Source organism: Salvelinus sp. IW2-2015, linkage group LG30, assembly GCF_002910315.2.
Source record: "Salvelinus sp. IW2-2015 linkage group LG30, ASM291031v2, whole genome shotgun sequence".
Taxonomy (NCBI): domain Eukaryota; kingdom Metazoa; phylum Chordata; class Actinopteri; order Salmoniformes; family Salmonidae; genus Salvelinus; species Salvelinus sp. IW2-2015.
Genome location: NC_036869.1, coordinates 4,971,746 through 4,989,312, shown reverse-complemented (window position 1 = coordinate 4,989,312; position 17,567 = coordinate 4,971,746). Strand labels below are relative to the sequence as shown.

The 17,567-nt window shown below is 46.2% G+C and overlaps 1 protein-coding gene across 1 annotated transcript in view; it reads left to right on the top strand.

Annotated features, from left to right (window-relative positions):
* Positions 1–9,051, top strand: part of LOC111954788 (CUB and sushi domain-containing protein 3-like) — a 53,054-nt gene extending 44,003 nt beyond the window's left edge. Inside the window, exons 9-10 of the mRNA XM_023974701.3 lie at positions 6,480–6,662; positions 8,848–9,051. Coding sequence (XP_023830469.3) covers positions 6,480–6,662; positions 8,848–9,038 — 374 coding nt within the window. The 3' untranslated portion in view covers positions 9,039–9,051. The remainder of the gene's footprint in view (positions 1–6,479; positions 6,663–8,847) is intronic.
* Positions 9,052–17,567: the final 8,516 nt, after the last annotated feature.

Sequence of the window (17,567 nt, the reverse complement as noted above, 5' to 3'; positions counted from 1 at the left end):
ATGTGTGTGTGTTGTGGTGTGTGTGTGTGTGTGTGTGTGTGTGTGTGTGTGTTGTGGTGTGTGTGTTGTGTATTTGTAATAATGACAATTACAACAATACTGAATGAACACTTATTTTAACTTAATATAATACATCAATAAAATCAATTTAGCCTCAAATAAATTAATGAAACATGTTCAATTTGGTTTAAATAATGCAAAAACAAAGTGTTGAAGAAGTAAAAGTGCAATATGTGCCGTGTAAAAAAGCTAACGTTTTAAGTTCCTTGCTCAGAACATGAGAACATATGAAAGCTGGTGGTTCCTTTTAACATGAGTCTTCAATATTCCCAGGTAAGAAGTTTTAGGTTGTAGTTGTTATAGGAATTATAGGATTATTTCTCTCTATACGATTTGTATTTCATATACCTTTGACTATTGGATGTTCTTATAGGCACTTTAGTATTTCCAGTGTAACAGTATAGCTTCCGTCCCTCTCCTCGCTCCTACCAGGGCTCGAACCAGGAACACATCGACAACAGCCACCTTCGAAGCAGCGTTACCCATGTAGAGCAAGGGGAATAACTACTCCAACTACTCTGACCTTAGAGATCCTTATTTATTCTCTATGTTTGGTTAGGTCAGGGTGTGACTCGGGTGGGAAAATCTATGTTTTCTATTTCTTTGTTGTTTTGCCGAGTGTGGTTCCCAATCAGAGGCAGCTGTCTATCGTTGTCTCTGATTGGGGATCATATATAAGTTGTAATTTCCCGTTTGGGTTTTGTGGGGTGTTGTTTTCTGTTTAGGTTGTTTCCCTGACAGAATTGTGCGCTTTCGTTTTCTAATTTTGTCATTTTGTTTGAGTGTTTTTGTGAACATTAAATCATGAACACTTTCCACGCTGCGCTTTGGTCTCATTCCGACGACGAACGTTACAGATCACCCCACCAAAGAAGGACCAAGCAGTGTGGACAGGAGGAGAAGGGATCCTGGGCACGGGAGAGAAGGGAGTTTAGGACATCGTGGACATGGGAGGAGATCATGGCAGGCGACAAAAGCCTGCCATGGAAACAGGCGGAGGCAGATAGAGAGGAGCAGAGAGATCAGGAGTTACGGCAGAGACGGGAGCACGAGAGGTAACCCCCCCAAAAAATTGGGGGGGAGACACACGGGTTGGCGAGCGGGGCGAGCGGAGTTGGTCACGGTTCCAGTGCCATGTTTTACGGTTTTACGCACCGTGCCTTCAGTGCAAAGTCACAGCCCACTGCGTGCAGTACATGCTCTCCGTACCTGCCGAGTAAAGAGGGGTATCCAGCCAGGTAGGGTGGTGCCGGCTCAGCGCTCCTGGTCTCCAGTGCGCCTCCTCGGCCCGGGTTATCCCGCGCCAGCTCTTCGCACGGTATCCCCAGTTCGCCAGGAGAACCCAGTGCGGCCTGTTCCAGCTTCCCGCACGTGCCGGGCTAAAGTGGGCATGCAGCAAAAAGGAGAGGTGCACGTGTTAAGCACCAGATCTCCAGTGCTCCCCCACAGCCCGGTTCGACCTGTGCCTGCGCTCGGGAGGTGCCGGGCTAAAGTGGGCATTCAGCCTGGAGCAGTGGTGCCAAGGCTACGCACCAGATCTCCAGTGCTCCCCCACAGCCCGGTTCATCCTGTGCCTCTAAGGACCAGGCCTCCTGTATGTCTCCCCAGCCTGGTGGGCCCTGTGGCAGCCCCACAGACCAGGCTGTCTATACGTCTCCTCCCATCAGCGAGGGTTCCCAGTCCGGAGCCTCCAGCGACGTTCTCCAGTCCGGAGCCTCCAGCGACGTTCTCCAGTCCAGAGCCTCCAGCAAAGTTCTCCAGTCCGGAGCCTTCAGCGACGGTCTCCAGTCCGGAGTCCGCAGCGAGGGTGCCCAGTCCGGGGCCCGCAACGAGGGTACCCAGTCCGGGGCCCGCAACAAGGGTGCCCAGTCCGGGYCCCGCAATGAGGGTTGTTTAGGTTGTTTCTCTGACAGAACTGTGCGCTTTCGTTTTCTAATTTTGTCATTTTGTTTGAGTGTTTTTGTGAACATTAAATCATGAACAAAACTTTCCACTTTCCACACTTTCCTTTGGTCTCATTCCGACGACGAACGTTACACCAAGTCTCAGAGCGAGTGATGTTTGAAACGCTATTAGCGTGCACCCCGCTAACTAGCTATTTCACATCGGTTACACCAGCCTAATCTCGGGAGTTGATAGGCTTGAAGTCCTAAACAGCGCAATGCTTGAAGCGCAGTGACGAGCTGCTGGCAAAACGCACYAAAGTGCTGTTTGAATGAATGCTTACGAGCCTGCTGGTGCCTACCATCGCTCAGTCAGACTGCTCTATCAAATCATAGACTTAATTATAACACAGAAATATGAGCCTTAGATCATTAATATGGTCGAATCCGGAAACTATCATCTCGAAAACAAAACGTTTATTCTTTCAGTGAAATACGGAATCGTTTTATCTAACGGGTGGCATCCATAAGTCTAAATATTCCTGTTACATTGCACAACCTTCAATGTTATGTCATAATTACGTACAATTCTGGCAAATTAGTTCACAACGAGCCTGGCGGCCCAAACTGTTGCATATACCCTGACTCTGCGTGCAATGAACGCAAGAGAAGTGACACAATTTCACCTGGTTAATATTGCCTGCTAACGTGGATTTCTTTTAGCTATATATGCAGGTTTAAAAATATATACTTCTGTGTATTGATTTTAAGAAAGGCATTGATGTTTATGGTTAGGTACAGTCGTGCAACAATTGTGCTTTTTTCGCAAATGCGCTTTTATTAAATTATCCCCCGTTTGGCGAAGTTGGCTGTCTTTGTTAGGAAGAAATAGTCTTCACAGAGTTTGCAATGAACTGCTGCATACACCCTGACTCTGTTGCAAGAGAAGTGACACCATTTTTCCTAGTTAAAAGAAATGCATGTTAGCAGGCAATATTAACTAAATATGCAGGTTTAAATATACAGTATGTACTTGTGTATTGATTTTAAGAAAGGCATTGATGTTTATGGTTAGGTACACGTTGGCGCAACGACAGTCCTGATTCGCGAATGCCACTGCATCGATTATATGCATCGCAAGATAAACTAGTAATATCATCAACCATGTGTAGTTAACTAGTGATTATGATTGATTGATTGATTGATTGATTGATTGTTTTTTATAAGATAAGTTTAATGCTAGCTACCAACTTACCTTGGCTTCTTACTGCATTCGCGTAATAGGCAGGCTCCTCGTGGAGTGCAATGTAATCAGGTGGTWAGAGCGTTGGACTAGTTAACCGTAAGGTTGCAAGATTGAATCCCCGAGCTGACAAGGTCAAAATCTGTCGTTCTGCCCCTGAACAAGGCAGTTAACCCACGTTCCTAGGCCGTCATTGAAAATAAGAATGTGTTCTTAACTAACTTGCCTAGTTAAATAAAGGTGTAAAAAAATATATATACGAAATACCGATTTCCGGTTGTTATGAAAAGTTGAAATCGGCACTAATTAATCGGCCATTCCGATTAATTGGTCGACCTCTAGTGTGTGTGTGTGTGTGTGTGTGTTTTAAAGGCTTGCACATCTCTGTTACTCCATAGTACCCCCAGATTAACATGTATAACCAAGATGCACAAGGCCCTTTCAAGTGCAGCTTATACCCACATGACTTCAGCTTTCACAGTCATACTATACATGTCTATAGGGACTAGTGCAGGGATATATACGCTAGGTATGTGTGGAGCTACAACAGAACAATGCCCTTTCAACTGCAGCTTACTCATATGACTTCAGCTTGCACGGTCATACGTGTCCACTGCAAGGGGGTATACTGTATAACACTAGGTAGGTCTATATAATATTAACATCCCAGTGGTATAATATAACCCTCCACGGCTCTGAGCGGTAAAGTAGTTCCCTCCTGAGAACTGGATGGTGGAGGGAGACGGGGGCATCGGTGGGAAGGATTTTGGCTAAGCTATAAAAGTGGCCTGCTGGCGTATTACTATGTAAAGCAAACAGGCCTGCAGCTCTTTAATAGCCGACACTTTGGTCTGTCCCCTGGGCTGGGACACTACCGCCTGCCTGTCTGATACTGCCACTGCCTACAGTGACCTAGTGTGTGTGTGTGTGTGGTTGTGTGTGTTGTGTGGTGTGTGTGTGGTGTGTGTGTGTGTGTGTGGTGTGGTGTGTGTGGTGTGTGTGTGTGTGTGTGTGTGTGTGTGTGTGTGTGTGTGTGTGTGTGTGTGTGTGTCAGCTGCACTGAAGCCTGGGATCACAGTCAGTCTGCTGCTACATTAGATTTGACCAAGGGGAGTCAAGTGTACTAAAGTAGCTAACATTGTTAATAAATTATTACTTATTTATGGAACGAACAATGAGGTCCACACTGGGATGCTTTGGTTATGCACACAGGGAACGTTGGGTATTTGTCTGGACAAGACAGAAATAGATATCATAAATATATTTATGGATGGATATATTCTTTTTTTAAATCTTTTTCTCACTTGTACTTAATTTTTTATAACAATTTGTTGTTAATCTCATATGGATACCAATTACACTTTGTCTAAGTTCTCTCAACCCTTGACTTTCCAATATATTGTGTTGCATCAGAGACAGATGTATCTGTTACTGATGAGACATAAGTATCTCAATGTACTTGAGCCATTTGACAGAGATACCATTACGTCTGAATGAGTGTTTGGAGTGGACAGTCCTGTATTGTCTCCCAGTCTCCTCTAACAGCTCTGATTACTGTCTTGGACATACTCACACACACAAACTAGCACACACACAAACACACACAGTCCCCTATCTCCTAGGTGGTCATTTCCACATCAGCAGTGTTGACTTCTGTGTTTGTCTGTGTCTSTATCTGTGATGGATGTGTGACTGGTTCAAGGGAGGAGCAAGGCTACCATAGTCCATCTCAAATGGCACCCTATTCCCTATGTAGTGCACTAAATTTTACCAAATTTAAAATAAAATAAAAGTAGTGCACTGGCTACCAGACTAGGAGCTGCGGTGCATTTGGAAAGTATTCAGACCCCTTGACTTTTTCCAAATTTTGTTACATTACAGCCTTATTCTAACATGGATTAAATAAATAAAAATCCTCATCAATCTACACACAATACTCCATAATGACAAAGGGAAAACAGGTTTTTAGACATTTTTGCTAATTTATTAAAAACAGAAATACCTTATTTACGTAAGTATTCAGACCCTTTGCTATGAGACTCGAAATGGAGCTCAGGTGCATCATGTTTCCATTGATCATCCTTGAGATGTTTCTACAACTTGATTGGAGTACACCTGTGGTAAATTCAATTGATTGGACATGCACATGACAGCCTGCTTGGAGTTTGCCAAAAGGCACCTAAAGGACTCTCAGACCATGAGAAACAAGATTCTCTGGTCTGATGACACCAAAATTGAACTCTTTGGCCTGAATGCCAAGTGTCATGTCTGGAGGAAACCTGGTACCATCCCTACGGTGAAGCATGGTGGTGGCAGCATGTTTTTCAGCATCATGGACTGGGAGACTAGTCAGGATCGATGGAAAGATGAATGGAGCAAAGTACAGCAAGATCCTTGATGAAAACCTGCTCCAGAGCGCTCGGGACCTCAGACTGGGGTTAAGGTTCACCAACGACCCTAAGCACACAGCCAAGACAACGCAGGAATATCCTTGAGGAAAAAGTGGAAAAGTCAAGGGGTCTGAATACTTTCTGAATTCACTGTATGTCGACAGAGGGGGAGGGGATGTATGGCAGCTTCCTGAATCAGTCAGGAATATTAATTTCCCTTGAGAAGGTTATCGGTGTGAAAGGGGAATCGGTGTGAGAGGGGAATCGGTGTGAGAGGGGAATCGGTGTGAGAGGGGAATCGTGTGAGAGGGGAATCGGTGTGAGAGGGGAATCGGTGTGAGAGGGGAATTGGTGTGAGAAGGGAATCGGTGTGAGAGCAATCATGTGAGAGGGGAATTAGTGTGAGAGGGGAATTGGTGTGAGAGGGGAATCGTGTGAGAGGGGAATCGGTGTGAGAAGGGAATCAGTGTCTATTGGCGGTTTTCTGTGAGTTTACACCCAGAATAAATACAGTGAAGGAGGGACAGAGGGAAAGGAAAGGGAAAGGGCAGAAGGGACAGAGTGGAGTCGGGTGCCTTCGCTGGTTTGAATGAAAAAATGGGTTGTGGTTTGTTTCCATGGCCTTTGGAACATGTGATTGTGAACGAAACACCAGAAGTTTTTAACTCTTTCTATGTTTTTGCTTTTCGCCTGTGTGCCTGCCGGGCTGGCGTGTGTGTGTGTGTGTTGTGTGTTTGTGTGTGTTGTTGTGTGTGTGTGTGTGTGTGTGTGTGTGTGTGTGTGGTGTGTGTGTGGGTGTGTGTGTGTGTGTGTGTGTTGTGTGTGTGTGTGTGTGTTGGTGGGCGGGCGGAGTGGCGTGCGTCGTCTGTGGGTGTGTGTCTGTGCATGTGCGTGCCTGTGCAGGTGACTCCCAGGGGACGTGTGGGGACCCAGGCACCCCGTCACAGGGCAGCAGGGAGGAGAGTGACTTCAGGATCCGCAGTAAAGTCCAGTTCAAATGCTCTGAGGGTTACGAGCTGATTGGCTCTGCTGAGAGGATGTGCTTTCCTAACAGCACCTGGTCTGGAACACAGCCCTTCTGCAAACGTGAGACAACACACACACACCTATTACACACACACACACACACACACACACACTTTCCATCCCCCCCAACCTCTAAGGTCCTTTGAGTCCAACATGTGGTTGTACCATTCCATTTCCAGCCAACGTATCTCTGAGAGCTAGAAAACCCAGCAACACACTGTGCTGTGCTTTATCACCCACTCCCCAGCCTCTTCCACTTCCAGCCACCTTCGGCTGTGCACCTCCAGCCTAGAGCTAATTGAATGTGGCAGTGTAGCGGTCTGTGTCCCACGACATCTCAACACCACAACAGCACTATAGCCTGCTGGAGCCACCTCTCGCTGCAGGAGCTCCTAGAGCTACCATCACATTACACCCTGAATAAGATGAGATGGGACAAGCCATCACAACAGGAGCACAGAGGAACATTACCTCCCTCCTTGTTTGCTGAGGGAAGCATGTAGCTAGTCAACTGTCCACTCTGCTCTGCTCCCCAAACCTCATCTGCATCCCAAATAGCACCCTGCTCCCTATGTGGTGCACAACCCACAGGAATCCAGTCAAAAGAAGTGCACTATTTAGGTAATAGGGGTTCCATTTGGGACAGCTTTCCACACCGCTTTACAACACCCTGCTTCCCAGCACCAAGCCAGTACTAATGGTGTGGTTTTCTCTTCCCCTTTTCCTCTCTTCCTCTGCTCCCTCCGACCTCCCACTGTGTGAAAACACTGCTTTAGAAACACCCCTCCGTTGCGCAGGAATCATTTCTGAAAGGTGGGAATTGGCAACAGGGAGCTTGGACTGAGATTTAATTGAAGAGGTGTACTCAAACGTGTCTCTACTTACCGAACGACTGAGAAACGTTGCAGTCAGGCACCCAGAGACAAATGGCCCAGGTTTCAGACACCCAGGGACAATTGCCCAGGTGTCAGCCAGGCACCCAGAGACAACCCCAAATGCTTTGTGTGTCTCTCTCTCTCTGTCTGCAGAGGAGAACACGCCTTCCTCCTCAGGCTCCTCTGAACCACCATATTCATCTCCTCTCCAACGTGACAGGATAGCGTTAGTGTCATCTCGAAACGACGGCTTGTCCTCCATGTTCCCTCTGAGCCACTACAGCTCTGCAGTTAAATAGATTTACAGATTGTTAACTTCTCAGCCCCTGAAGGCCCTGCCAGCCAGTTCCTCCACAAGGCTGACTGGGTACCTCTCTCTTTCTCCATTGCACGCTCTCTCTTTCTCGCTCCCTTTTCTCTTTCTCTATCTGAATCTAGCTTTCTTGTTCTCTCGCTCTCTCTCTCGCGCYCGCTTTCTCTCTCATTCTCTCTCTATTTCTATCTCTTTCTCTGCCTCTCTCTTGCTTTCTCTCTCTCATTGTCTCTCATTTTTCTCTCTCAGCCCTTCTCGGCTTGTATCTATACTTATTCCATTTGAAATCCATCATGGAGTCTGTTATACGTCCCTTTCTCTGTGAAAGACGGATATTTCACATTTCACTCAGCCCAACCCACCCTCAATGCCACCCTTATTCCCTCAATAGTAGTGCACAACCCCTAACTCATGACTTAATGATGTTTCTTTGACAGTGGCAATGTGGATTTATTTTATATTCTCACTAAGTACCTCACATATGGAAACATGGTCAAATGTTTCAGGGACACAATCATGGTAAATTGCTTGTTGATTTCCCTAAGCCTCCTTCCATAGCTCTTGAAATCCCACTCTGGACATTGCATAAGTCATATCCACGAGGATCCCTCCAACAATGGCTACCCTACCATTCCACTCTTATCTAGATGCTAGTCGTTTATCTCAACTCGTTTGTAAACAGCTTTCAAGTACGTATTTCCAGGAAAATGACTGTTATTTGGTTAGACCGAGTGGATGCTATGGGGTTTGAATGCCGGAGTAGGGAAAGGGGCAGTGATTATTTCATGGCAGGAACAAATACTGTACTTAGCATTGACACACAGTATCAGTCCATATGAATTCAAACTTTATTTAAAGTGCATTTAAATCACCAAAAACATTTTGCAGTCTTTATCAGAGATGATTCCATACCGTAGATGCTCAAATCTAACCAATATACAGTATATATTGTAATATATGTACAGTGCACAATGTGATGGAACAACTTCATATGTATTTTGAATTATCACATAAATCCAATCATTCAATCGAACTCTATCTGCATCTCTCTCTCCAGCGGTGCAGTGTGGGAACCCAGGGAGCCCCAGTAACGGCCGTGTGTACAGGCTGGACGGCACTACCTACTCTCACTCGGTCACCTACTCCTGTATGGACGGCTACCTGCTGACCGGCTCCACCACCCGCCAGTGTCTGGCCAATGCCACTTGGTCTGGCACTGCCCCCAACTGCACCAGTAAGTCCTCATAAACCCACCTCACTGCCCCCAACTGGCCACCATAATCCTCAAACCCACCCAACTGCCCCCAACCTGCACCAAATAAGTCCTCATAAACCCACCTCACTTCTCCAGCTGCACAATAACCCTCATAAACCCAACCTCACTGCCCCCAAACTCCACCAGTAAGTCGCTCATAAACCACCTCACTCCCCAACTCACCAATAAGCCTCATAAACCCCACCTCACTGCTCAAAGCTGCACCAAAATCCTCATAAATACACCTCAATAAACCCACCTCACTGCCCCTCAAACTGCCACCAGTAAATCCTCATAAATCACCTCATAAAAAACCCACCTCACATGCCCCCAACTACACCAATAAGTCCTCGATAAATCCAACCTCATAACCCACCTCACTGCCCCCCAACGCCACCCAATACTTCTCATAAAACCCCACCTCACTGCCCCCAACGCACCAATAAATCCCCATAAATCCACCTTCATAAACCACCCACTGGCCCACAAACTGCACCCAAGAAGTCCTCAAAAACCCACCTCACTGCTCCCAGCGCACCAATAACATCCTCATAAACCCACCTCACTGCCCCCAACTGCACCAATAAGTCCTCATAAAACCCACCTCAACTGCTCCCAGCTCCCACCAATAAGTCCTCATAAATCCCACCTCATAAAACCCACCTCACTGCCCCTCAACTGCAACCAATAAGTCCTCATAAATCCACCACTCATAAACCCACCCACTGACCCCCCCAACTACAACCAATAATCCTCATAAAATCCACCTCATAAACCCAACCTCACTTAGCCCCCCACTGCACAATAAGTTCTCATAAACCCACTTCACTGCCCCCAGACTGCCACCAATAAGTCCCTAATAAATCCACCTCATAAAACCCACCTCACTGCCCCCCAACTGCACCCAATAGGTCCCATAAACCCACCTCACTGCTCCCAGCTCACCAATAAGTTCCTCAAAAACCCACCTCACTGCCCCCCCAACTCAACCAATAAGTCCTCATAACCCAACCTCACTGCCCCCAACTGCACCAGTTAAGTCCTCATAAAACCCACCACTGCTCCCAGCGCACCAATAAGTCCTCGCAAAACCCACCTCACTGCTCCCACTGCGACCAAATAAGTCTCATAAAACCAACCTCACTGCCCCCAACGCACCATTAATCCTCATAAACCCACCTCCACGCCCCCAAAACTCACCATATAAGTCCTCATAAACCCTCCTCACTCTCCCAGCTCACCCAATAATCCTCCATAAAATCCACCTCATAAACCCACCTCACTGCCCCAAACTCACCAATAAGTCCTCATAAACCCACCCACTCCCCCCAGCGGCACCAATAAGTCCTCAAAAACCCACCTTTCATAAACCACCTCACTGCCCCAACTGCACCAATAATCCTCATAAACCCACCCACGCCCCCAACTGCACACAGTAACCTCCATAAACCACCTCACTGCCCCCAATCTGCACCAGAAATCCTCAAAACTCACCTCACAGCCCCCAACTGCACCAATAAGTCCTCATAAACCCACCCCATAAACCACCTCCACTGCTCCCAACTGCACCAATAATCCTCATAAACCCACCCACTGCCCCCAACTGCACCAGTAATCTCATAAACCCACCTCCACTGCCCCCAGCTGCACCAAAAACGCCTCAAAACCCACCTCCACTGCCCCCAACTGCCACCATAATCCTTCAATAAAACCCACCTTCACTCCCCCAAAACTGCACCATAAGTCCTCATTAAACCCACCTCCACTGCTCCCAGCGCACCAATAAGTCTTCATAAACCCACCCTCACTGCCCCCAGCGCACCAATAATTCCTCATAAACCAACCTCAGCCCACACTGCCACCATAATCCTCCATAAATCCACCTCATGCCCCCCAACCACCAATAAGCCTCATAAACCCACCTAACACTCCCCCAACTGCACCAGCTAATCCGCATTAAACCCACCCCACTGCCCCCAACTCACCAGTAATCCTTCAATTAAACCAACCCTCACTGCCCCCAACAAAAGCCTGCACCAATAAATCTTTTACATTTATCGATTCTTTTTCATAATTAAGACCCACGCTCAACTCCCAACTGCACCAGTAAGTCCTCATAACCCACCTGTCAACTAGCTCCAGCATGCCACCAAATAATCCTCATAACCCACCTCACCTTGCCCCACAACTGCACATTTAAGTCCTCAAAACCCACCTCACTGCCCCCAACTGCAACCAATAAGTCCTCATAAACCCACCTCACTGCTCCCAAACTGCACCAATAAGTCCTCATAAACCCTCCTCACTGCCCAGCTGCACCAATAATCCTCATAAATCCACCTCATAAACCCAACCTCACTGCCCCCAACTGCACCAATAATCCTCATAAACCCACCTCACCCCCAAACTGCACAATAAGTTCTCATAAACCCACCTCACTCCCCCAGCTGCCACCAATAAGTCCTTCATAAACCACCTCATAAACCCACCTCACTCCCCCAACTGCACCATAAGTCCTCATAAACCCACCTCACTGCCCCCACGCACAGTAAGTCCTCATAAACCCACCTCACTGCCCCAACTGCACCAGTAAATCCTTCATAAAACTCACCTCACTGCCCCCAACTGCACCAATAATCCTATAAACCCACCTCATAAACCCACCTCACTGCCCAACTGCACCAATAATCCTCATAAATCCACCTCACTGCCCCCAACGCACCATAGTCCTCATAAACCCACCTCACTGCCCCAACTCACCAATAAGTCCTCATAAACCCACCTCACTGCCCCAACTGCACCAGTAATCCTCATAAACCCCACCTCACTGCTTCCCACTGCACCAATAATCCTCATAAACCCACCTCACTGCCCCCAACGCACAATAAGTCCTCATAAACCCACCTCACTGCCCCCAACTGCACCACCATAATCCATCATAAACCCACCTCACTGCCCCCAACTGCACCATAATCCTCATAAATCACCTCACTGCCCCCAACTCACCAATAAGTCCTCATAAACCCACCTCACTGCCCCCAACTGCACCAGTAAGTCCTCATAAACCCACCTCACTGCCCCCAACGGCASCAGATCTGGGACTTGATCCTGCACCAGTCCATGTCATCTTATTCATTATGGTCTGAAAGGCCTGAGACGTTTTAGGACTAAGGGCACTGGACTTTTTTTTGTAACACACATTTTGAAAAAGCTTAACTTACCCGTTAAGCTTATTAACAGGGCTGTGTGAAAAATCCTACTGATAACGCCACAATCATTTTTGGGAGATTTCAATACATATAGACAGTAGATATGACTCAGCTAAKTGTACACAGATGTATTTCTATGTTCGATTGTGATCTTTCATTTTCATATATTTTTCTCATCAATTACCTATTTTGATCAGGTCCCATCATAGAAAGAGCATAGGGTAAATTAATGGACTGAGGCTTAAGACAACGTTGCATCCCAAATTGCACCCTATTCCCTATGTAGTGCACTACTTTTTACCAAAGTAGTGCACTACACTACTGGTCAAATGTAGTGCAATATATAGGGGAAAGGGTGTCGTGGAATGCAACCCAAAATCTTGCATCCTCTCCTCATGACATTTCAACATGCTGCTCCTCTCATCTAGGAAGGGTGAGCTGGTTTTAATTGTCCAGGCGGCTGAGTCTGAGAAAGGGATCGAAGTGAGGAAGCTCTTTAAGGTAGCCTGCGGGTTAGGGATTGAGACAGAACGAGGAGGAGTCACACACACAGTGACTTGTGGGTTGAGAGAGAGGAAAGGTCAGAAGAGCCCTGTGCCCCTGCTCCAGCAAGATAAGGAAATCAATCCCTCTGTGCCTCTGTTACCTGGTGTACATTACCATACCCTCCTCAGCTCTTCCCTCTTCTTCAGATCCTCCTCAGTCGAATAGACAACACCAGGGAGTCGATGTGATTTAAATCCAGGCACAGGGGCGAGACAGAGAGAGATAGACAGAGAGAGAGGGAGAAAATGAGAGCGATAGAGAGAGAGAAAGACAGAGACAGAGAAAGAGAGAGATAGAGAGGGAGAAAGACAGAGAAAGAGAGAGAGGAAGAGGGAGAAAAAGAGGAGAGTGTGAGAGAGACTTACTCCACTTCAGGTAGATACTTCCTCTCTACCTCTCCTGGTAGAGAGGTTCAGATTCAGTTCATTCAGAAATGGATGACTAGATCTATGAACTGCTGCCTGTCTGTCTGTCTCCATATCACCACGAGACATATAGACCATACTGGTTCCTCCAGGCCAGGTTCATTGCCTTTCATCGTATGCCATTTAGTGACCATCTTTTTTTTACCGGGCCTGTTTTTATCTTTACATCGCTCTCTTTCCATAGAGACCTTGGTTTACGTACCAAAATTGCAACCTATTCCCTATAGTCATAGGGCTTTGATCAAAAGTATTGCGCTATATAGTGAATAGGGTGCTATTTGGGGCAGCATCCCTTACCTGTGGCATGTTAAAGTAGGAATGATTGATGCATCTTTACATGTGTTTATTGAGCAGGCTGAGAAGGGCGATGCATGGTTGCTATCCGGGGGTGGAGTCATATTAGCATTTTGGTCGAGCCATTGTTCACGCCATCAAGACAGTTTTACAAGCTAACGCCTCCGATGATTGATTCTGATGCATCATTCACACGTTTTTCCACAAAAGACACAGAATGTTTGGAGAACTGTGATTCCGGAATTGATACATAAATCAATAGGGGGAAACTTTTTTTCCAAAATGAAAAAATAAATATGGAAAGTACTTTTGGGGTTTGTTGTCAGCCACGGGGATTACAGAAGTACTAATGTGTTGATTTACCTTTTCATCTGAATTCCCAGGTAGACTCTGTAAACATGCAGAGTTCTATTTTCTGCTCTCTGCTTTCCTCCCTATACCGCCCCTGTTTGTTCATCCATAGAACAGAAGGGAGGGATAGTTGTAAAAGATCGACAGAATTGATTATGGAAGTTAAACCCAGGAGACCCCTGTATGAGAACACAGCTTCCCCTGCTTACAGCTATTGATTTTCTCCTGTGATAGTGAGATCTATCATTGGGAATAAAAGAGGCGAGGTGGTATCTCCTCAGTGGAGATATCTGTTGCTGGCTGCATAAATGGGTAGTTTCAGATGATTTGTGGATTAGGTTTCCCGCCGATTGTTGTCACAGCCCGATTCATATCTCACACCGGACCAACAATGGGGCCTAAATCGCACTTCGACCGCCGTCATAGATATCACCATCTATAGCACAAAAGAGCCAAAAAACATAATGGTTTGTTACAGAGTAGTGTCTTACTGGGTATGTATCTTCTTTGTTATGTGCTTGTTTGCTGCAACCAAGTACTCTGTGTCACTCGTTAGTTTTTTTCTCTTTTTCTTTCTTTCTTTCTTTCTTTCTTTCTTTCTTTCTTTCTTTCTTTCTTTCTTTCTTTCTTCCTATAGTGATACTTGTCGGTGCCTGGATGTTCACCAATGGGATGAGGTATGGAGGATTTTGCTATTGTCAGAAATCACCTTCCTGGTGTGCCCATGAATACATCAATGCGGCTGACAGATCATCCGTGGCACTGCCTCCAATTAGGACCTGGGATGGCATCTGGACATCCTGCAAGGTGAAGGCCAGCAACATGTGTACAGATGATGTACTTCATGTCATTGCTGCTTGGAACATGTCTTAATCATTTATGCTCATGACTCTTCACACGACGGGGGGCATTCACACTCGGCTCTCGCCCGGAGATGTAACCTTCCCTTTAAGGCGGTATACTTTTAGGCTAGACCTATGCCTTTTGGTTGTTTCTGTTGCTATTCAAGTTTGGTTAGTGTTGAATATGTGTATTCTACAATCTAGGACTATGTTCATGACGCACAAGTCTCCAGGGCGATTATCAACGTTGCATTTGTCACAGAGTTCTCAATACCGATTGTTATAGCTTATTCACGAGAACCACTAACACTGCTGTTTCATTCCCCACTGGATTGCCTGCAAGCACAGCGGCCTAGTGTCTTTTTCCTGCTAGCCGTACAGAGGGAGGCTTTATACGCATAGCATTGTGCTTGTTTGTTATGGTATATTCCTGTCTTGTTGTTGTTGACACATATGCTGCAGGCAGAAAGGTTTCTCTTCTTCATAAAAAAGCTTTTCAACATGCCTAAAATGCTTGCTTTTATTTCCATTATCTTGAACAATTAAATAACACAGATATGGCCATCCATTTGACACAGGTTATAGTTAATCTTCTTGGCTCTGTGAGGAGTGTGTTGTACATACATATGTAACGTGCAGGTGATATCTATGGTGCAGTAATTCTATGACTGCACAGTTGGATCTATGATATGGGTGTTAAAGTGTCGGGAAGCAAACTGAAATATGAAACTCGGCTGGGTTAAAGTCTGACATTGGCTTTTACAAAAGATGTGTGTTGTGTGTGTGTGTGTGTTGTGTGTGTGTGTGTGTGTGTGTGGTGTTTTGTGTGTGTGTGTGGTGTGTGTGTGTGTGTTGTGGTGTGTGTGTGTTGTGTGTGTGTGTGTGTGTGTGTTGTGTGTGTGGTGTACGTATGAACTTGTGTGTGTTTACGTGTACTGTATAAGTATGTGAGAATATTTGTGTTCTGCGCCTGTGAAATGCAGGAGCTGTCACAGCAGCTGTGAAACCACTGCATAAACATATAATTCATTAGCTTAGTACAAGGCAAGCTGGTCTACTCTCAATGGACGAGCCACCAAGCATGTCCAATAGTAATTCAGAATATTAATAGAACATTTGGGAACTTATTACACGTTTATGGCTTTTATTACCTGAGCACATAGATGACAATAAGAACAGCCAATGGGCTTGACAAATGTGTTTGTTTTTATAGTCAGCTGATTAATTGGGAGGGAATCACTACCCTCTCAATCAAAGAGTTCTGGTGAAAAGTAGTGCACTATATAGGGAATAGGGTACCAATGGGCTCTGGTGAAAAGTAGTGCACTATATAGGGAATAGGGTGCCAGTGGGCTCTGGTGAAAAGTAGTGCACTATATAGGGAATAGGGTACCAATGGGCTCTGGTGAAAAGTAGTGCACTATATAGGGAATACGGTGCTATTTTGGACGCAACTAAAGTCTCCCCCTGCAATTTGACAACGTTGCTTTAAACCTACCACCAATTTGTCTTGTAACTATATGCCAGCTCCCACATGAGGTTCCTTCAAGATATCACCCCCCCCTCCCGCATAAGAATTGACACGCCTGCCCAACACCCACCAAGCCTAGCTGGTAATCTACAAACACTGAGATTTCCCCCATCAAAATAGAATCCTAATTCTCCTGGATTACCCCTCTCTGAACTCTGCATATCCCACTCGTGCTGTTCCTGCTCAAATGCCTACCTACGGTGCTTTTTCTGTTATCCACTGAGAGCAGTATCCATGGTGCACTATTTTGGAAAGCCTATCTTACTGCTATTCGGTGAGAGGAGTGTGTTTATTGTACAGTCTGCTGGAAAATATATTTCTGCCCACAGTGTTCTGGAAAGCCTTATCTGCTGTTACTCTAATTCAGTGAGAGGAGTATACCTGTCTCCACATAGTGGTTGGCAGAAGTCAGTGTGAATAACAGACATGGGAGAGAGAGAGACTCACTCTACAGAGTGCAACATGAGTCATCCAGCCTATCCCTCTCACCCACTCAAGCGTGGCATAGGCTGGGGCGCAGCGAGACTCCCAGGCAGCTCTCAGACAAACAAACAGTCCCTTTGACTTTCTCTGCCTCCCTGACGTCCCCCCCCCCCCCCCCAACACTTTCATGTTTGTTTAGACAGTCATTGGCTGCACCCCAAATGGAACTCTATTCCCTATATAGTGCACTCCGTAGCTATTGGGTATGCAGTCGTCATGACACCAGGAGGCTAGTGGTCTGAGAGAAAAACATTAAGTTCTGTTTCAGTTAGACAGCTGGCAGTAAATGTCCACTAAGGGTGACATTATATAGCTATACTACATGGTCATGCTTCGCACAGCCACAAATATTCCTTAGACCTAATTTCCTAAGATTTTGTTGTTGAGAATGTGTTGTTTTAGTTGTTAGCCTGGCTGTGGCCCTTTTCCAAAGGTTTCTTGTGTGTTCGCTGTTTGCTTTAATGCCATGAATGGAATGGTAAAGTATAATTCATCCCTAATTGATTCATGAGATTCCTTACAGGGATAACGAGGGTTAAGTAAGAGAGTAATTCAGCATTAACTACAGTATTACACAGAGAGTAAACTCCCTCTCCCCTTTGCCTTTCTGTCCTCCCTCCCCTCTCTCTCATCCTCCCTATCCCTGTCCTCTATCCAACTACACCCACCCTCTTTCCTCTTTCTCACCCCTCTCTCCCTCTCCTCTCCCCCCATAGCGGTGACCTGCGCGGCACCCTCTGCCATCTCCAATGGGGTACTGGAGGGCACAGACTTTGAGTGGGGCACTAGCGTGAGCTACAGCTGCTCCCCCGGGTACGAGCTGTCCTTCCCTGCCATCCTC